The sequence below is a fragment of the Chelonia mydas genome, chromosome 1 (genome assembly GCF_015237465.2).
Source record: "Chelonia mydas isolate rCheMyd1 chromosome 1, rCheMyd1.pri.v2, whole genome shotgun sequence".
Taxonomy (NCBI): domain Eukaryota; kingdom Metazoa; phylum Chordata; order Testudines; family Cheloniidae; genus Chelonia; species Chelonia mydas.
Window position 1 is genome coordinate 117,310,926 of NC_057849.1, and position 21,841 is coordinate 117,332,766.

Below are 21,841 nucleotides of genomic sequence, written 5' to 3' on the forward strand. Positions count from 1 at the left end.
CACCTGCAACAAAACGCAAACAAGGCAGGTATTATACATCGCAGTGTCCCAGACAGGCCCCGTACACACAGCAACCGAGACAATATGATAACCAGAGGCACAGACAGAGACCACCCAGACGCAGACTAAGCTCTGCCCGAGCCACCACATCTTAACAACCAACCTCTAAACAGCAGATTTGAAGGTTTGGCAAAGGGTTTGCCAGACCTCCCCCAACTTTTGCTGCCAACACTACCTCCCACCAACCATCCCTTTACCAATTGTCTAACACCATTCTATCCAAACTGCCAACCATCACCTCCAACAGATGTTTACTGGAAATGATCAAGACTAGCTAGGCCATCAGTTCCTCTCCATCCCTTCTACCCACTCTGCCTCCCCATTCTTCTTCAGGGACCCCTCTTATGAGCCCCTCCTGAGACAGGAAGTAGAGCATCTCCTACAAATGGGTGCGGTAGATCCAGTTCCGGTACATCACAGAGGGAAGGGCTTCTGTTTCCATTATTTTTTAACCTGAAAGAAGTCTGGAGGATGGAGACCCATCTTCGATCTCAGGAAGCTGAACAAAGAACACAATGATACAGGATGGTTACGTTAGCTACAATCATTCCAGCACTGGAGCAAGGGGATTGGTTTGCAGCCGTTGACCTGCAAGATGCATATTTTTACATTACTATATGCCCTACACACAGGAAATTTCTTTGATTCGTACTGGGACAGGACCATTTCCAATATACAGTACTACCCTTTGGCCTCTCCATGGCTCCCTGGGCATTTTCTAAAGTCCTTGCTGTGGCAGCAACTCACCTTCACCAGCATGGGGTCACGATATACCCTTACTTAGATGACTGTCTAATCAAGCCTGACACTCAGGCAGAAGTCGTCGCAGCCATGCACCAAACAATATCGCTCTTCACCAGTCTCAGTCTACAAATAAACCTCCAAAAGTCCATATTAATGCCAGTCCAGAAACTGGACTTTATCGTTGTGCACCTAAATTCTCTAGAAGCAACCACATCATTACCTTTTCAGAGATTCACCACTCTAACGAACCTCATCAATACATCGGTGCACAGCCCAAGGATATTGGCTGTCTTCAGTTACTAGGTCCTGTCTTCTAGGACCTGTCTTCAGTTACTAGGTCACATGGCGGCAACCGCATACATGGTGAAACATGCCAGGCTGCACATACACTGCTTGCAGAGTTGGCTCAAGACAGCGTTCAGGCCACACAAACACAATTTGAATAAAATTCTGAGTATGCCAATGAAGGTCAAGGACTTGCTACAATGGTGGAGTCACCTGCACAACATCGGCACAGGTGTCCCTTTCCTTCAGCCTCCTCCCGAATTGATAATCACAACGGATGCCCCTCTTCTGGGGTGGAGTGCCCACCTAGGCAAGCTCACAGTACAGAGAAGCTCTTATGGCCTAGTACAGAGAAGATGGTCTCCTTCCAAATCAACACTCCACATCAATGTACTGGAACTACGCATAGTTCGCAATGCCTGTGCCCACTTCATGCCTCTGATCAAAGACAAAAACATACAGATAACGATGGACAATGTAACCTGCATGTTCCACGTAAACAGGGAGGAGCGAGATCACACTCCCTTTGTACAGAGGCCATAAAACTCTGGACATGGTACATACAACACAATGTCACCAAACCAGCCACCTCCCTGCCTCGGTCTCAGAATATCACAGCCGATGCATTAAGTCGAAGGTTCTTGAATGACCACAAGTGGGAAATCAACACGTGCATGATCCAGTCATATTTCAACTATGTGAGTTCCCCGCAGTAGACCTATTTGCTACAAAAACCCCCCAGCAGATGTCCAGCTTTTCCCTCCAGAGTGGGACTGGGATCGGGATCAGGATCCAACGGCAATGCATTTTTCATTTCATGTCACGCACCCCTCCTGTACGCTTTTCCTCCTGCCCCATTGCTGTCCAGGATCCTGCACAAGATCAGAATCGATGCAGCTAAAGTCATCCTGATAGCACCAGCATGGCCCAGACAAACCTGATACCCATACCTGAAACAGATGTCATCATGCCCCCTATGTCTCCTCCTGCTTCTTCTAAATGTCCTCTCTCAGGACACGGGTCAGACTCTGCATCCAAACCTGGAGTCGCTCCATCTCAGTCTGGCTCCTCAATGATTCCAGGGCAAGGAGATAACTTGTTCTGAGGACGTTAAAGACATCCTGCTAAACAGCAGAAGGCCGACTACACAGGCTGCATACCTCCACAAATGGAAGAGATTCCACATGAGGTGCCTAAATAAACAAATCAACGCCACCACCTCTACCATACCAGTCGTCCTGGACTACATGCTCTACTTTAAGAAATCTGGCCTTTTAATGATTTCACTGTAGGTGCATCTGGCAACCGTTACAACATTCCATGACACAGTGGATGGCGTTTATCTTTGCTCACCCAATTACAAAAAGATTCCTCCAGGGAGTATGCAACCTCTACCCAGAACCCAGAGGCCCAGCATCCCCATGAGACCTGACTTTAGTGCTTCGATTTCTCTTTCTCAACTGCCCCATTTGAACCTTTGGCCATGTGTTTTCTTCTACATCTTTCCTTGAAGGTGGCCTTCCTAGTCGCCATCACGTCTGCGAGACGTGGGAGAAATTGGTGCTCTTATGGCTGGACCACCCTATACAGTTTTTTCCAAAAACAAGATCAGTGACCTCACCCCAAATTTTTGCCTAAAGTCTTTTCTTCCTTCCACATCAATCAACCTATCCATCTTCCCACGTTCTTCCCTAAACCTCACAAGGACAGGCAAGAAGCAGTTTTCCATGTCCTGGACATCGGAAAGGCGCTAGTCTTTTATCTTGAATGGATCAAATTGTTTAGGAAAACTCCTAGATTGCTCCTCTCCACCGTGGACCGCTCCAAAGGCAAACCCATCTCTAAGCTCAGACTTTCCAGATGTATTTCTGATTGCATTCAGCTCTGTTACCAACAACATGACCTATAACCCCCCTCATGTGTTAGAACACACTCCACAAGATCTGTAGACACAAGTTGCCTTCCTGCATGATGTGCCTATTACTGACATATGCAACACAGCTACTTGGACATCTCACACATTCATTTAACACTACATCACTGGTCAGGTCTCAGCCTCTGACACTCGGTTGGGACACATTGTCTTATCGTCCATTCAAGCCTAACTCTGAAGCCCCTCCTTTCCCCTGAGGGGCACTGTTCTACAGTCACCTAAAATGGAGCACCCACAGGGGGGAAGAGAGGATTGCTCACCTGATGCAGTAACAGGTTCTTCAAGATGTGAGTCCCTGTGGGTGCTCCACTACCCTCCCCCTACTTCAGAGTTATAATTAAATCCTCTGTGGTAAGGAAAGAACTGGGGGCGGGGGGCTGCACAGCACTAGTTAATTGCCATTGCAGGTGCAAGAAAGGGAGAGCGTATGTGCAGCCCAGCCAGGTATTGCTGTCAAAATTGTCCAACTATAGGTGCAGGGCGCACAATCCCTGAAAGTGGAGCACCCACAGGGACTCACATCTCGAAGAACCTCAGTTACTGCACAAAGTGAGTAACCCTCTCTTCCAGGTGGGGCAATGAAACCCATACCACCTCCTCTACACAGTTACTTTTAGCAATGCTAGTCTCAAGTAAAGCTCGCAGGAGTATGTCTGAACTACAATCAATACCCTTAGCTTTACATAACCAAGTGTTACATATTTATCTCTTTTTTAAACTTTCCTTCTAACTCTTTCCAGCACCATGATCATTTTATTGCTCTCTTCTAAACGCCCTTCAGTTCTGGACACTTCATTACCAAAAAGATGATTGACGAGCTGAACATTTTATTCGGGCTTTGTTTATACCAGAGCCATATAGAAAGGGTCTATTTCCTGCCTTTCCCATGAATTGTGGCTTTGTTTATTCAGCCCAAAATTGCATTGCCCTCTATTATTGCAGTTAGGTCTGAATAACAACATCCTTTGCTTGTCTACATGAGAAAGTTGCACTGGTTTAATTTAAGGTATGAATTTAAACTGATTTAATTAAAACTGGTGCAGACCTGTGTGTGGACACTCTTATTTCAGTTTTGAAGTGTTCAGTTTAGTTTAAGTTGATTTTGTATCAGTTTAAACTAAACTGAAATAAATCACTCTTAAAGTATAATAAAGTTGTCTACACAGGGATTTGCACCAGTTTTATCTAAATCATTTTAAGGATGTTCAGTACCTTGCAGAATGATCTATAAGCTAACAGCATAGCCAGCATAGGCAACAACTTTCCTGACATTAAAGCTTTATGAAAAAGAATTGTTCATTTAAGAATTGTTTCTCTTTGAAGAGAATGTGGCCCCTAAATCATGAATAAATTTGTATCAGTGAATCAGCATGCCAGGTCATCATATTTTGCTCCAATATGGGAAAGTGTCTCCATCCAGTTTTGGGCCCTCTTTCCCAGCCTGTCTCTTTCAGAATGAAATTGATTTGATTCTTGTTGGTATCCCTGCTTTCCGGGCTGTCAGCAGAATTAAATGGCAACAGTAAAAGCTGACACTCTAGTTTAGTTTTCATTTAGCTGCACTATAGGAAAGCTATGAGAAGATGGAGCTAATTGTCAGCAGTCTTAGGAAGACACACTGTATCTGCTAGCATTTGGTTCACATTCAGGAGATTATCTTTGTAACCATGGAGGATGAAGAAATGTAAGTTCTAAAAAAAAAAAAAAAAGTTTAACTTTTGCAGAATCTAATATTATTGGTTCCTCCACTCCCCAGTGGCAAGTAGGTGATTAGACCTTTACAAGTCCTGGCCAAGTCAAAGTACTGTATACTATTGGCATAGTGATTCTTTATAAAATGTATGGTGAAGTTTTGCAAAACCAGAATGAGTTTCAATGTAGACAATTACATCAAGCTGGAGAGCTAACTGAGCCAGAAGAAAAGCAGTATTTCTGATTTTGCTCAATCCTTTTCTTTTATTAACGGGGGAGAAACAGGTTTACTGAAGTTTTTATCTCTTTTCAAGGAAGAAACCATTTCAGGTTTGAAGGATCTCATTTCTGAGATGGAGCAATCATCAAAGTAAGTCTCAGATTCCAGTTATAGCATCATAGAGGTTTTAGTTTGATAACTATAAAATCTGTGAAAATATTGCATTGTTAGCCAAGTGTGGCAAATGGTTGACACTATTATGGTGGGTCCCGTGCTTTTCCTTTGTGTGATGGGTCAGGGTGCCGCCTCTTGCCCCTATTCTTGGGCATCGATGGTTCCGCTAGTGCCCTGGTGGGGGAGGGAAGGGGAGTGGGGAAGGGACCCAGGTCTGCCCTCTACTCCGCCCAGGGGCCCTATGGACAGTGACTAAGCACTTGAAGCTGTAATTCTTTCTCCTGGGCTAGCTCCTGCTCTTCCCCTTCAGCTTCTCAGGCTTTCTGACCTCTCTCCTCTTGGGCAGGGTTTCTCTTGGTCCTCGGCGCCTGGGGAGTCCCTCTGCTCTGCTTGAGCAGGGTTTCCCTTCCCCTGATGTTCTGATCCTCTGGTCAACAATAGTACTCCTCCAAACTACAGTCAGCTGTCCTTCCCCTCTCTCATCTGACTGAAGCAGGGGTTTTTATTAGGCCTTGGGCATGGCCTTACTTAGCTCCAGGTGATCTAATTAACCTGTAGTAACCTCTCAGTCCACAGGGACGAAGGCTCTGATTATCCTGTGACCTCCCATCTATCACTCTCCTGCTGCCCTCTGCTCAATCTCCCTCCACCCCCCCAAAACCATGGTGTTGAGCTACTTAGGATGAGAGGCAGTGCTGTCGCGAAAGGCTATCAGCGTTGCTGTGTTGGCTTCCTTCCCTATGCTGTCCTGGAATTGGAAGGGTTGCAGGGATAGGAACCATCTGGTCACTCTTGCATTCTTCTCCTTGCTTCTGTGCATCCACTGGAGTGGGGTGTGGTCCGTCACGAGGGTAAACTGCTGTCCTAGTAGGTAGTATCAGAGAGTCTTCATGGCTCATGTAACAACCAGACATTCCTTTTCGACAATGGCTTACTGTTCCTCCCTGGGGAAGAGTTTCTGGCTGAGTTACAGGATCGGGTGCTCATCCTCCTCCACCATCTGCAAAAGGACGGGCCCTAGCCCTACCTCCGAGGCATCCATCTCTAGGAGGAATTCCCTCTTGAAGTCTGGGGCTATGAGCACTGGATGATTGTAAAGGGCTGTCCTTAAATCTGTGAATGTGTCTTCCGCCGCATCGGTCTACTTTACTATATCTGTGTCCCTAGCTTTCATCAGGTCTGTCAATGGCCAGACTCTCGTGGCGAAGTGAGGGATGAATCTGCGATAGTACCCCACTATCCCTAAAAATGCTCTGACTTGCTTTTTGCAGACTGGTCAGGGCCAGTCCTGTATTGCCTCTACTTTGTTCCATTGGGGTTTCAACAAGCCCCTTCCTATTACGTACCCGAGGTATCTGACCTTGGTTAGCCCCACCACACACTTGGGAGGGTTGGCGGTGAGGCTGGTCTGTCTGAGGACGTCTAGCACTGCTTCTACTTTTCCTAGGTGCATCTCCCAGTCAGGGCTATGAATGACTGTCGTCTAAATAGGCAGCGGCATACTTGCCGGGGGTTGTAGTAATTTATCCATTAGTCTTTTTGGAATGTTTGCATTTATCTACATTGAATTTCACCTGCCAGTTTCTTGCCCAATCACCCAGTTTTATGAGATCCATTTGTAACTTTTCACAATCTGCTTTGGACTTAACTTTCTTCAGTAATTTTGTACCATTTACAAACTTTGCCACCTCACTGTTGACCCCCTTTCCAAGATAATTTATGAATATGTTCAATAGCACTGGTCCCTGTACAGATCCCTGGGGGACACCACTACTTACTTCTCTCCACTGTGAAAATTGATCATTTATTCCTACCCTTTGTTTCCTATCTTAGAATAATAGAACTGGAAGGGACCTTGAGAGGTCATCTAGTCCAGTCTCCTGCACTCAAGGCAGGACTAAGTATTATCTCCCTGACAGGAGTTTGTCCAACCTGCTCTTAAAAATCCCCAATGATGGAAATTCCACCACCTCCCTACGCAATGTATTCCAGTGCTTGACCACCCTGACAGTCAGGAAGTTTTTCCTAACGTCCAACCTAAACCTCCCTTGCTGCAATTTAAGCCCATTGCTTCTTGTCATATCTTCAGAGGTTAACGAGAACAATTTTTCTCCCTCTTCCTTGTCACAATCTTCTATGTACTTGAAAACTGTTATCATGTCCCCTCTGTCTTCTCTTCTCCAGACTAAACAAACCCAATTTTTTCAATCTTCCCTTATAGATCATGTTTTTTAGACCTTTAATCATTTTTGTTGCTCTTCTCTGGACTCTCTCCAATTTGTCCACATCTTTCCTGAAATGTAGCACCCAGAACTGGACACAATACTTCAGCTGAGGCCTAATCAGTGCAGAGTAGACCGGAAGAATTACTTCTCATGTCTTGCTTACAATACTCCTGCTAATACATCCAGAATGATGTCTGCTTTTTTTGCAGCAGCGTTACACTGTTGACTTATATTTAGCTTGTGATCCACTATGACCCCCAGATCCCTTTCCGCAGTACTCCTTCCTAGGCAGTCATTTCCCATTTTGTATGTGTGCAACTGATTGTTCCTTCCTCAGTGGAGTACTTTGCATTTGTCCTTATTGAATTTCATGCTATTTACTTCAGACCATTTTTCCAGTTTGTCCAAATCATTTTAAATTGTAATCTTATCCTCCAAAGCACTTGCAACCCCTCCCAGCTTGGTATCGTCCACAAACTTTATAAGTGTACTCTCTATGTCATTATCTAAATCTTTTAACTGCTTACTGATTCATGAGATGACCTTGGCTTATCCCATGACTCTTTACTTTGCTCAAGATCCTTTGATGATGGCACTTGTGAAAGGCTTTCTGATAGTCTATAACCACAATAGCAAATGGATAACCCTTGTCCACTTTTGCTGACCCTCCCCACAATGAATTCTAAGAGATTAGTGGTCTATGATTTCCTTTTACAAAAGCCATGTTGACTCTTCCCCAACAAATCACATCTATCTATGTGTTTGATCATTCTGATCTTCATTATAGTTTCAGCCAATTTGCCTGGTACTGAAATTAGATTCAGAGGCTTGTAACTGCCAGGATCGCCTTTGAAGACTATTTTAAAAATCAGTGCTACATTAGCAACTTTCCAGTCAGCAAGTGCAGAGGCTGGTTTAAGCGACAAGTTACACATGACAGGATAGCGCGGATGTTGGAGGGATCCCATGGAGTCCGAAAGGGAGGACGGTGTATTGGAAGAGGCTGTTGGGTATAGAGAAAACGGTTTTCTCCTTGGCATCCTCAGCCAGGAGGATTTGCCAGTAGCCTTTCTTCAGTCCAAGTATTGGGCCTTGCCTAACTGATCAACTAGCTCATCAATGTGCAGTTTCGGGTAGGCATTGAATTGGGATATTTCATTCAACTTCCGGAAGTCATTTACAAAACCTCAGGGTGCCATCAGGCTTGGGGACTAGGACAATAGGGCTGGACCACTGTCTGTGGGATCCTGCAATAACCCTGAGTTCTAGCATCTTCCTTACTTCCATCCTAATTTCTTCCCTTTTTGCCATCGGTACTCGGTATGGTTTTATCGTTACCCTTGCTCTGGGACAGGTGACGATATGGTGTTGGATCGTTGTTGTACGGCCTGGCTGCATGGAGAACACATCTTGGTTCTGCTGGATCATATCAATGACCTCTGTTCCTTGTTCCGCGGTTAGTTTGAAGGATATCGTCTGCCTGGGGTGGAGCTCCCTGGGTGACCAGACTTGTCTCCCAGTCGCACCAGGGTTTCAGTAAGTTGATGTGGTAGATCTGCTCTGGCCTACTGGCGGTCTGGTTGCTTTACCTTATAGTCCATGTCCTCAATGACTTCCACTATCTCGTGGCCCATGCCAGCTGGCCAGGAGCTTGCTTTCTGCTGTCGGCACCATCACCCGTTCTCCTGAATGGAAATCTCTGTGCTTTTGCCCGCTGGTTGTAATAGGTTTGCTGGGCCTCTTGTGCTTTCTCCAAATGCTCTCATACTATGGGGGTCACTCAGGCTATTCGTGCTCTTATCTGTGCCGCGTGCTCAGTGATGTTCTTCCCTGGGTTGGGCTGTTCTTACCAGTCCTCCTTGGCCATATCTAATATGCCGTGTGGGTAGTGTCCATATAGTAGCTCGAAGGGGGAGAATCCAGTAGATGCCTGGTTAACCTCCCATATCACAAACATCAGGTACAATGGAAGAGTATCCCAGTCTTCTGTCCTGGGCCACCACCTTCTGGATCGTGCTTCTGAGGGTACAATTAAATCGCTCAACCAGGTCATCTGTTTGAGGATGGTAGACTGAGGTCTGCAGGGCCTGGATGCAGACTAGGATACATAAGTCCTTCATTAATTTCTACATGAAGGGAGTTCCTTGGTCGGTCAGGATCTCCTTAGGGATGCCCACTCTAGCGAAAACCTGGAGCAGTCATTTTGCTATTGCCTTGGACGTGGGGCTTCTTAGCGGAATGGCTTCTGGGTACCATGTGGCATAGTCAAGGATGACAGGTATGCTTTGATGGCCCTATGCCAATCTTTCTAGTGGGCCCACTAGGTCCATGGCTGTCCTTTCGAAAGGGACTTCAATAACAGGCAAGGGCACCAACGGGGCCTGTAAATAAGGTTCAGGGCTGTGCAACTGGCATTCTGGGCAGGAGGTGCAATAGCGCTGGACTTCCGCTTTATATCCCTGGCCAGTAAAGCCTCCTTAGGACTCTATCCAGGGTCTTATCTACTCCTAGCTCTCCCCCAAATAAATGGCTGTGCGCTAGCTCTAACACTTCCCTTGTGTGCTTCCGTGATACTAAGAGCTGCTTTACTTCTCCCCCCTGTATTTGCACTACCTGGTACAAGAGATTGTGTTTGATCACATAGTACGGCCCTGGGCCTTTGATTTTTCCCCTCCATGGATATGCTGTTTACCTCTACTACCTTCTCCCTCACGTTTGCATATAGCAGGTTGTAGGCTTGGTCCTGCCCGAAACTCTCGCATACGGGACTTGATCTGGCCTAATTTTATGGGATTGGTTTCAACTCTGCCCCCTGGGTTGCTCCTACTGGTGCTGGGGACTGCCTCTGGGTCCAAACTGGTCAGAGCTGTCTCCTGGCCTCCCGGACGGGTTTGCCTACCAACCAGGGAGTTCTGGTTCCCCGCCCAAATCCTGGGTTCTAACCTTTTATCTGCCTTTCTTTCTGGACTACATTTTCGGGGCTTCTCAGGGGATGAAAATAATTCTGGGGCAAATCCGACAAAAATTCGGGTGGGGCTATCCATGGTTACCTCGGTCTCAGCCCGGGGGTTGCTACCCTCCCCTAGCTCTACTTGGGGGGAGTAGGTTCTCCAACCCTAGGTTCTCAAACCCTGGGAAATTCCTACCGATTAAGGCAGGGTAGGGGAATCTGGGGACCATCCCTGCAGTCACCTTGGTAGTGTTCCCCTGGAACTCAATCCGCACTGGGATCATGGGGTAGAAATTTACCATGCCATGGACACACGTTACTCCTGTGTCTTGCCCCACTAACTTCCCCAAGACCAGCGTGACAGCACTTCCAGAATCCACCAAAGCTGTGCCATTCATTTTTACCAACGTTGTGTACCCATGTGGGGTCATTGCAACCCCCATCAGGCCGATTAGGCTACATCGCTTCCCATGTTCCCCCAGATTGCACTGCATGGGCTCCTCCCTGTTGGAGCACTGGGCTGCTATGTGCCCCAATTCCCCACACAAGTAACACTGATACCTTACCCCAGTTGTCACCCTCTGCCTTGGGCTATTTGGCCTGCTCCCCCAGCTCTCTCCCTCCAAGTCCCCCGGTCCCTTCAGGGCCTCAGGCTGCTCCTCAGCGCCCTTCCTTCCAGTTATGGTTCCCCTGGAATCTGGAACAATTCATGGGCTGCCAGTTGTCTCTCTACAAGGGTGGCCAACTCGTTATAGGTGGAAGGGTCATTGTGGCCAACTCTGGCTTGGAGGCCTGATTGTGGCCCCTTCGTCTACTGGTCCAGCAGCAGAAGCTCCTCATTTTCTCAGAGCTGAGGGCCTCAGGGCACAGCCACTTCCAGGTCAGGTGGATTAGGTCAAACCGTTGCAACCATGGTGCCTTGTCCTCACTATATCGCCACTCATGGAACCTCTGGGCTCGCAACGCCGTCATTACTTCAGAGCTGGCCAGGATCTCTGCTTTCAACTGGGGTAGTCTGCCGCAGCCTCCGCGGCTATATCGTAGTAGGTCTTCTGGGCCTCCTGACACAGGAACCGGCCCAGGATGCCAGACCACTGATCTCACGGCCAGGCCTCCCACAGGGCTGCCCTCTCGAAGGCCAGGAGGTACACCTCCACATCATCCTCCCGCATCATTTTCTGCAGGCAGTTGCTGGCTTGTACAGACCGTGTCTCGTCACAGCTGCGGCTCAGCTCAGCTCTTCATCTGGTTCACCACTTCCTGCAGCATGGCCTAGTCCTGGGCAGCCTGGCTCATCAGCAGATGATTGGTCTCCTGCTGCAGGCGTACTGCCTCCTGTTGGGCAGCTGCCTGGACCCAGGTAGCCTCCTATTGAGCCGCTGTGGCTTACAGCAGTGCTTTGACCACATTGTCCATCTTGGAGCTGGGATGGTTTTGGCTCACCCTGGATTAAGTCCACAGCACGGAATCCCACTTTTAACACCACATGAGGCAAATGGCCGATACTATTATGGTGGGTCCTGCGCTTTTCCTTCATGTGATGGGTCAGGGTGCTGCCTCTTCCCCTATTCTTGGGTGTTGATGGTTCTGCTAGTGTCCTGGTGGGAGAGGGAAAGGGAGCAGGGAAGGGACCTGGACCCACCCTCTACTTGAGGTTCCAGCCCAGGGGCCCTATGGACAGTGACTAAGCACTTGAAGCTGTGATTCTTTCCCCTGGGCTAGCTCCCACACTGCCCCTTCAGCTTCTCGGGCTTCCTGACCTCTCTCCCCTTGGGCAGGGTTTCTCTCGGTTCTTTGTGACTGGGGAGTCCCTCTGCTCTGCTTGAGCAAGGTTTCCCTTCCCCTGGTGCTCTGATCCTCTGGTTAACAACAGTATTAATTCAAACTAGAGTCAGCTCTCCTTCCCATCTCTCACCTGACTGAAGCAGGGGTTTTTATTAGGTCTCTGGCAGGGCCTTAATTGGTTCCAGGTGCTCTAATTAACCTGTAGTAATCTCTCCTCAGTCCACAGGGAATAAGGTTCTGATCATCCTGGGGTTTATATACTTCCCATCTATCACTCTCCTGTGTCAGTCCTGCGGTGCTTTTGTTTGATTCTGCATCCATCTCCTGCTTCTTCTACGCCCTGGAGAAAAAGAGGGGGGCAAAAAAGCACATCATCCGCCTCTTGGCGGAGGACAGCGCCCCCTTCATGGATCCAGTGGAGATGCGTGAGAGGGCCAGGGCCTTCTACGCCAGCCTCTTCTCCATGGATCCAACCGACTCCAATGACTGTAGGGTGCTTTGCAATGACCTCCTGACAGCCAGTCCGACAACTGGCTGGAGCTGCCTCTCACTCTGGTTGAGTTCTCGGAAGCCCTCCATCTCATGCCCACCAATAAATCTCCGGGCATGGACAGGCTCACCGTGGAGTTCTACTGATTGTTCTGGGACATCCTTGGCCTGGACCTTGTCACTCCCTTGGGGAGTGGGTTTCCCCTCTCTGAAGTGCAGGCGAGCCATGCTAACCTTGCTTCCAAAGAGGGGGGACCTCCGCGACTTTAGGAATTGGCATCCCATTTCGCTCCTCAGCACGGACTATAAGGTTGTGGCAAAGGCCATCTCGCTACGACTGGGGTCTGTGCTGGTAGATGTGGTCCATCCTGACCAGACCTACACTGTCCCGGGATCTCCTTGAGCTTGGGTGTAGGAATGGTCTGTTGTTCATCCTCCTGTCTTTGGATCAGGAGAAGGTGTTTGATCAGATGGACCATGGGTATCTCCTGGGCACTCTGCAGGCGTTCAGCTTCAGGCCCCGATTTGTGTGTTTTCTCCAGGTGCTGTACAACTCCGTGGAGTGTTTGGTCAGGCTCAACCTGACCGAACCCGTCCGCTTTGGGTGAGGAGTGCGTCAAGGCTGCCCGCTGTCAGGCCAGCTGTATACTCTGGCCATTGAGCCCTTCCTCCATCTCCTCTGAAAGAGGTTGGCGGGGATGGTGCTCTGTGAGCCAGAGATGCGGCTGGTCCTGTGAGTGTATGCCAATGACTCCTCGTGGTCCAGAATCCGGGAGACCTGGTGTGCCAAGCTGTGTACTCGGCGGCCTCCTCTGCCCAGGTCAACTGGGTCAAGAGCTCTGGCCTGATGGTCGGAGCCGGGTGGCAGGCGAGCTCCCTCCCACCCACACTTCAGGCCATTCAGTGGGGTGCGGGTCCACTGCTCTATCTCGGCGGTTTAATTTTCTGCGCTGGAGAACTGGCACGATTTGGAGGGCAGGGTGGTTGAGTGATTACGAAGGTGGGAAGGACTGCTCCAGTGCCTCTCCCTTCGGGGGAGGGCACTGGTGCTCAGTCAGTCTTGTCCATGCTCTGGCACTAGCTCAACACCCTCTGCCCAGCCCCAGTGTTCTTGGTCTGGCTCCAGAAGCTGGTTCTGGAGTTCTTTTGTCCAGGGCTGCACTGGGTCTCTGCGAGGGTTCTGCATCTTCCTCTGGAGGAGGGAGGACAGGTGTGCGCAGGCACACGAGGTCCATATCTTCTGCCTCCAGGCCCTACAGAGACTCCTTTATGGTACAGATAGCTCGGCGTGGAGTACATTGGCGCATGCCTTCAACCGCCGCCTCCAAGGGCTCTAGTATGACTGGCAGCTTTTTTATCTCTGTCCGAGAGATCTTCTGTGAGACTTCTCTGAGCTGCCGGTCTTCTACCAGGACCTCCTCCGGACCTGGAAGCTGGTTTCAGTGACTAGGTCCATGGCGGCCACAGAGGGGGGCAGATTTCTACGTAGAACCCCTGCTACACAATCTTCATCTTCATGTGCAGGTGGCGGAGTCGCCCTCAGTGCGCCAGAGGTTGGTCCTGGCGGAAGTTACCAGGATCGGAGACCTCCTGGACTACGACTGGGGGACTGGTTGGATCCCTATGCGCTCGGCTGGCTCGTGGGGCTCTCCGCCCTTGGTTCCCCCGATGCATATTTTGGGAGATGGAGGCAGCCTTATTGCCCACTTCTCGGTCTTTCCTTCAGTGAGTCCTATGAGAGGGTATCCCCCGCCTGCCCCTCACCCCACGCCCTCCGGATCTCTTCATCAGGCCCCTGCCATGTGAGCCCTCTCAGCCCCCACTCCTTTGTACTCCGAGCCGGCTGCATGATTTCCAGCCGGATCGCCTCCAAACCATGCCACGGGACCATATTTACATGCTCGTGCTCCACACTCTTCACTTCCCTACGCTCATGTCCCACCCCGACACCAAGTGGCTGGACCTTCTACCAGCTGTAGAGGCTGAGGGACCCTGGTGGGCCATCCTGTATTCCATCTTGGTTCCATGGCCCGCTGGGGACATTAGCTGGTGGCTCCTTCATGGAGCCATGGGCAAGTACCTAGTGTGGTCACCCCTGCTCCTGGCGCCTGTCCTTTTTGCGGTGTGAGGGAGACCTTGGCGCATGTCTATCTGCAGTGCGCCAGGTTGCAGCCCCTCTTCCAGCTCCTCCAGAATCTCTTGTTGAGGTTCTGGCTGCACTTTTCCCTGCACCTGTTTATTTATGCACACCCCATCCATGGTCTCATGAAGTTGAGGGACCTCCTTGTCAGTCTCCTCCTAGCTGTGGCCAAGGTGTTCATTGAATACCCATGGGAGAGTAGGTTGGCTGAGGGGGAGCTCTGCAACTGTGGGGCCTGTTTTCGTTCCTTTATCCATTCACACATCCAGGCAGAGTTCCTCTGGGTGGCTCCTTGGATGCTTTTGAGGGGCAGCAGGCACTGTCCGGGGTTTTCTGCTCAGTGTCCCCTTCTGGTTCCCTAGTTTTGGCCCTTTGACCTCCACACTTGTTCCTATTCTGTTTTTTCGTTGTCCTTTGTATTTAGTTGAGTACTGGCTGCAGGAGAGGCCTTTAGCAGTGGGCAGGCTTGTGCCCGCCCACTTCCCAGCACTCAATAAGATCACTCTCCTATGGGATGTGGAGCTACTTAAAAAAAAATCACTCTCCTGCTGCTCTCTGGCCCAGCTGTATCCCACTAGCCACTGAAATCTAAATGTGTTAACAAATGAATTATTTGTAGTTTATTATCTTATTAAAAGTGACTTTCTATTTTATAACTGTTTTTGTTTAATGTTTATTTATAAACTCTTTGACTCCTTGGAAATATGTCTCTTGTTAGGTTAATTATTGTTGTTATATTGAAATGCTTATTACATTCTGTCTTATTTGCTGCATAGACAGTCTACTGAAGCTCTATGCATCTGTAAGGAGGATATCACCAGATTGCATCAACAACTGGATGAAACCAATGATGAACTTGCTCAGACTGGCAGGGACAGAGAATCATTAGCTCAGGAGAATGACAGGTTGCAGGAGCAACTTCATAGAGTTAAGAAGGAAAATCAGGTATATCTAGGTACAAAAACCTAGGCTGAAAGGTAAAATTGCATATTTGCCAAAGTGTTGCATGTTATTTATGTGCTATTATATGCAAAAGAACTAAACTCAGATCATCTGACTGGTTTCTAATCTCAGCTCTGTCCTGTCATGTCCTGTTTTCTCCTACATCTCATCTGCAAGTGGTGTGAAATAAGTTTCTAGGTCAGGGATTCTCAAATTTTTTCATAGGGTGGATCACAGAGAGGTATCTTGAGGAGCCACTACACCAGTTGCTTACATGGAAAAGTAATATTAAGAAAGTATTTAGTATTTTAGTTGTCTTTAAGGTGACAAATGTTTTGTCCTTTTAAAAGTAAGTATTACACTGTCATCTTTCATTCTTTCTTTCCTTCCCAAGTGTTCTGTTCCTTTTGCTCCTCTTCTCTCTTGCACATGCTTCCCTCATGTCTGGTCGTCTTCTCCCCTGTTGCCTGGTTGTCCTCTTTGCGCTGCAGATGCTTTCCTGTAACTTGGTTCACTCTTCTGGGCATGTTGCCCAGTCACCTGGTGGTCTTCTCCATCTGATGTCTTGAATGTTTTATTCTTTCCTCTTGTTGACATTCTTTTTATTTACAGTATTTATATCCCTAGGAAGAGAGCCCAATCCGTGTGCGTGTCTGTCTCTCTAGGAAGCTCAGTTATCCTCCTCTTCATCATCATTTTGTTCCTTCTCCTCCATCCGTTCATCATCATCATCATTCTCCTCCTCCCTGCTCTTGTCTTGTTCCTCAGAGTCTGCCTTCTTGTCTTTGTCTTTCCTTGCTTCTTTCTTGCCTTTTTGCTCACCCCTGTAAACTTCCAGTGATTTCTTTAGAGGGGCTATGAATCTCTGGAACTCCGTTTCCTCCATGGCTGAGAGCACATCTCCAGCATTCAGTGTTTTTCTCTTCCCCTTCACTGCAAAGATATTTTTGCTTGTGCTAGATAGCTTTGATAGATAGGAGCTGAAGGAGGCTCCTGTTTCTTCTTCTCTTAAGTAGCAGTGGTTTAACGTAGGCCTAATCTGCCCTCAGAAATTGCATTGATTAAATATAGTTCTGAATTGATTTTGTTAAATTAGTGCAACCCCTCCTTCTGTGGACATTCTTAAATGGCTGTGTTATTAGTGTTGTTAATTGGTGTAATTTCTATGTGTAGACCAACTGACAGAGACAGCAAAGCTTGCTATTCTGTCTTGTTTCTAGTTACTTTTACAGGGCTCCAGCTTTTTCTTTGCAGTGATGAGTCAGGATGCCTGTGGAAGCAGTTGGAAGTAAGGAAGAAAGCCAGCATCGTGTAATTGGCCAACTTTCATCGGACCAACAGGAAGTGCTTTGTAGCTTTAATCATTTTGCTCTTGCCCTATGGAACAGTTTTATCCTGGACTGTGTCTAACAAATAAATCAAACTTTGTAAAATCCTATCAAAGAGCTGACCTCTTCTCCCCTACCTTTTTGCTGAAGAACTTTAGTACCAATTACCTCCGCACCTTTTTATAAATCATTGTTTTTGTCTTACATTAGCCAACTATGTTTTTTGCAGAATGTTGTGTTTTGTAACAGATTCAAATGTCCTCTTACAACTTTTTATAAAAGTTAATCTGTGAAGAATAACTAGAAGTGTAATCATCATGTTACTATTTTCTGATGTGTTTGCACAGCTGAAATGTTTGAGTTTATAATTTTTTTTGCAACTTTTAACCATAAAAAACTATGTATCAAAGCAATATTCACTATTTACCTGCTAGTAAAATGCAGTAAGAAACTAAAGGCATAAAGAGTGTTAACCTTGTGGAAAAACTATATCTTTCTTCACAGATTCTACACCAAAAACTTGCAAAGTGTCAGAATGAGCTTGATGATATGAAGTTGAAAGGGCAGGATTCAAGCTCAGATATTGCCAGATTGAAGAGCACATTGAATTCTATAGTAAGTGTTTGCATGTAGGTGAGACAGATAGAAAAAACTACACAGGTAACAAAAGCTGAGTTGCAGTTTTACTTCTTTTGCATTAGGCAAACACTAGGCAACAAGTGTACTTTACTGTTTTTTTGGTTTGTTCATTTTTTTTGACGTTCATAAGATGGGGTACTACATGATGCAGGGACTGGGTGTCTTGTATCTCCAGGTCATTGGTTTAATACCAGATTGGATCAATAGTGAGTGAAATGTAGCATCTACTCACTGTCCAGGGACTTTTGTGAATGCTTGAACTCAATCACCTGTTTGCTTCCCATGGTATTCTTTGCCTCCATCGTTTTGGGGAGTGCTGTACACAACAGAATGGGCCACACAACTCCCATTAGTGATAGTGCTGGCACTAGTCTATGAAGTGGTAACAATTCACCACATTTTTTTTCTCACTATGAACTATTCCAATAATATTCTATAAATGTTAGAACTTGTAATTTAATGGTATTTCTAGGATTTAGTATACAGAGTTGAAAATCATTTATCTGCAGGAATAGGGGAATTATTCCAATCATTTGTGTCTGTTCAGGAATTTTTAATTTAAAACATGAATGGGGCATATCACTGTATTGAAGAAATTCATTTTTATCATTTAACTTAAAAATGTGGCTAGTAGATAAATGTAAGCAGATACAAAACATTCTGCCTCTTGAGAAACCTTTTATTTGATGTCTTGGCTGAAAGGGCAGACTCTTTGTGTCATCCCTTTAGATACTATGCTTCCTATATTTATTTTGTCCCACTTAATGCAGAAGATCAGTTTAAAAAAAATCAGATGCTGTATTTTAGGAGAGACAGAATCGTGAACTTTCGGAGAGCTACCACAGAGCCAGTGAACAGGCAGAAAGCTGGGAAACAAAATTCCACCAAGCGGAGGGAGATTGCAGCTCTGTCAGAGTGATGCTCCTCAATACAGAGTCTGAGAGCCGTAGGCTGAAAGAAAGAATGGAGTCCCTTGAAACAGAGATTGAGCAAGTAAGGTGGCATAGTATCTTAATAAATCACCCTAACCTAAACAATGTCTGGCAATATCTTAACTCTGCAGTTGTTTAAAGATTTGGTATAATACCTACTTCAAAGACAGGTGGGATAAAAGACACAATTTTATGAAGAATCCTGGACCGTATTGTATCTTATAGTAGCATGGGTTGGAATACTGTTAGCCACGGATTTAGGAGGCTGTTGATGGAATTTAGATTCCTAAGTGCCTAATTCCCATTTGAAAATGAGATTTAGGCTCCTGAATCAGTTAGGAGTTGCAATGCTGAGTGTAGCAACATCTATATATCTTTAACAATGTGGGATGAAATGTTTGGGTGATCCAGTAAAACTGGGACAAAACCCCAGTTCCACTAGAACTGGCCAGGACACTGGCACTGCCTCCTCAGATTGGGACATACCATGGGTGGCAGTTCGCATAGGCTGGGGGAGGCTGTGCCTCCCCAAACAGCCAGGCGTGACCCCACCCCCCTGCTCCCTGTGTGTAGCAGCTCCAGTCCTGCTCCAGCCCCGCAGTGCTCCAGCTGGGGAGGCTGTGATGGCGCGCCGCCTGCCCTCCCACGCTCTGGGGCTGAGGGGCTGGGGCTGCCTGTCCTCCCGAGCTGGGGAGCCTGTGGCCTCATGCCTTCCCACTGTTCCGGGCCTGGGGGGACTGCGGCCACTGCCCACCCTCCTGCACTCTGAAGCTGGGGGGACTGCAGCTGCACGCCACCCGCCTTCCCAGCACTCCGGAGTTGGGGAGTCTGGGGCCACACACCGCCCGCCTTCCCGGCACTCCAGGCTAGCGGGCTAGCCTGGGGCAGGACTGGGGCGTTGGCCGCACTGGGGGCAGGGGGCACTCTGGGCTCTGGTGGGGGTGGAAGGGGCAGGGCCGCGGGCGGGTGGAAGGAGCAGGGCTGGGGTTCACATGCCGCCCATGGACATACCAGGATGTGCTCGCCCTAAGCAAGGATGTTAGTGAGAAGACCTGTGGCTGTCATCTTGGGAATGTTTCTTTGGCATGATTTTTTTGGTCACTTCCATAGGAGTGACAGCAGTGTAAGTATTACTCACAATATCTAACTACTCATTGATCTTTTTTTTCCTTTTCAATCTGTTTTCTATACATAGAAAGATGGGATTTATTTTATTGTTCAGATAAGTGATTCTCTTATGAAAATGCATGTAGGGCTGAAAGCAGAATTTTGAAGATATCTGCTCCACAGGCACTGCAAAATCCCAAACAGGGATTCCAAAACGTCACTGACAACTTTATGATCAGAAACAAGATTTTTTAAAAATTATTTGATACAAGGGGTGTGAAAAGTTTATTTTAAAACTTACTCTAGAATCTTTTAGAAGTTCTGATGTTTTACGAAAGAATGTGCAGGGTTTTTTTCATTTTCCATGGGAAGTTTCTCAAAAACAGTATGGATTGTTTTCTAATAAGATCAGGTTTTTGGATAGTGTTAAATAATTTTCAGTACAAATTGTTACTTAACTTAGACCATTCGTTTTGGCAGCACTTAACAACAGAAAAAGCCTACAAGTCACAGATTTCTACCATAAACAAGTCTCTTATGAAAATGGAAGAGGAGCTTCAGAATGTGCAGCTGGAGAAAGTCTCTGTACTTGCAGATCTCACATCTACACAAGAGCTTTGTATTAAATTAGACTCTAGCAAAGAGCTACTAAATCGGCAGCTAAACTCTACAGCACAAGAAGTAGAAAGGGTATGTAAAATAATATGTACTGGAAGAATAGTTTACATGTGAAAATTACATTTCAGTTTATAAGAGAGAGAAATTTTTTTTGGTGCCTTGGGTCTAAATTTTCAAAAGGAACTGGTGATGACATTGAAGAGGGAAGATACTCTGAAAATCAGGCCCCTTTGAGGTGTCTTAAATTGAACAGCTTGGTAATTGAGGCAGCTAAAATCACTCATCACTTTTGACAGTGTGAGCCTTGGATTTTAAATCCATACACCTGGTGTCATCTTCCTTTGGAGTAGCTGGCTGCTAACAAAGAAGTTTCCCAGAAGGAATGTTGAGATGCCCAAACTTGACTCTTGTAGGATGTACAGTATAGGCTGTCTTGTCCATAAGGTTATTTAGTATGCTTGATAATTACAGTATGTTTTTGTTGGCCCTGATTTTCACAAGCATTGTGAAGTTAAAGTTGGTGATAGACAAACTTCAAAAGCTTCAGTCTGGATAAACTGAAGAATATGGACGCTTAGTCATACTACTCAAATATTTTCAGTATAATGCCTCCTCTGTGTCATTCCCTGTCTCAGCCTTTCTTTATTTTTGTTTTTGTCCCTCCTTCCAACAGCACTAAATCATTCCTCTTTTCCTTCCCTGACTTCCAGCATTCTCCTTTATCTTTTTTTCTCCTCCATAACAGACCCGCTACCTTTGAAGATAACATTGTGAGGTCTGGTAGTCTCTTTGCTGGGCTATAGGTCAATTGTTCTAGTCAAATCTTGCATGTTCTGCAGGCTTTTCATATCATAAGTGTGCAATACATTCTGAGATGCTTCTGATAGGAGAAGCCGCCGCCTTCGTCTTCTTTTGTATGGCTTGGGTAGGTAGCAACAACTACAAATGTATATCTAAGTTTGGTAGCCAGCACATTGCCGCAGCAGTGAGCTGGTGAATGTCCTTCAGGCCCCCAGCAAAAGAACAAAGTGGACACTCAGATATGTGCAGGGGAAGCCTTATACTGTATGACGAGGTAGTCAATTATTTTTTGTCAAGATCCAAATTTCTTGATCAAGGCCCAGACTTCAGAGAAAATAATAATAATTAAAAAAAATTATGATAAGTAAACAAAAAGATTTTGGGGTCTGTTCAAAAGCATCTGGCAGTCTAGATTAGTAGAGCCCTATGCAGATACAAAATTTGTATATGCATCCAATCCGTGATCCGCAAAAATGGTCTACGGATATAATGCGAATAGCTGCGGATTTGCAGGACTCTACGGATTAGGCCCGTGGTCTGCCTATTGACTACCCTCTCTCTATGAGGTCTGACTGAAGCTGTCTGAGATGTAATGTGAGATTACCAGACTTGCTGGATCCTTCCATGAGCTCATCAAGTAGGAGGGCTGTTAGTGATTGTGGAGAGGGAGAAAAGTTGCAGAAAAGAAGGAAGCAGCTTGAATGTATATTAGATTCTGGGAAGAGTTTTTGGAGGAAGGACAGAAGTTGGGAAACTGTCTCTAGCTTTGCACCCGTT

The 21,841-nt window shown here is 46.7% G+C and overlaps 1 protein-coding gene across 8 annotated transcripts in view; it reads left to right on the forward strand.

Moving 5' to 3' along the window:
* TSGA10 (testis specific 10) overlaps window positions 1–21,841 on the forward strand; it is an 80,015-nt gene that overhangs the window by 39,005 nt on the left and 19,169 nt on the right. For all 8 annotated transcript variants that reach the window (XM_043537288.1, XM_037898528.2, XM_043537248.1 and 5 more), the window contains 5 exons: window positions 5,029–5,084; window positions 15,474–15,642; window positions 17,472–17,582; window positions 18,414–18,599; window positions 20,126–20,335. In XM_043537288.1, the coding sequence (XP_043393223.1) occupies window positions 5,029–5,084; window positions 15,474–15,642; window positions 17,472–17,582; window positions 18,414–18,599; window positions 20,126–20,335 (732 nt within the window). The remainder of the gene's footprint in view (window positions 1–5,028; window positions 5,085–15,473; window positions 15,643–17,471; window positions 17,583–18,413; window positions 18,600–20,125; window positions 20,336–21,841) is intronic.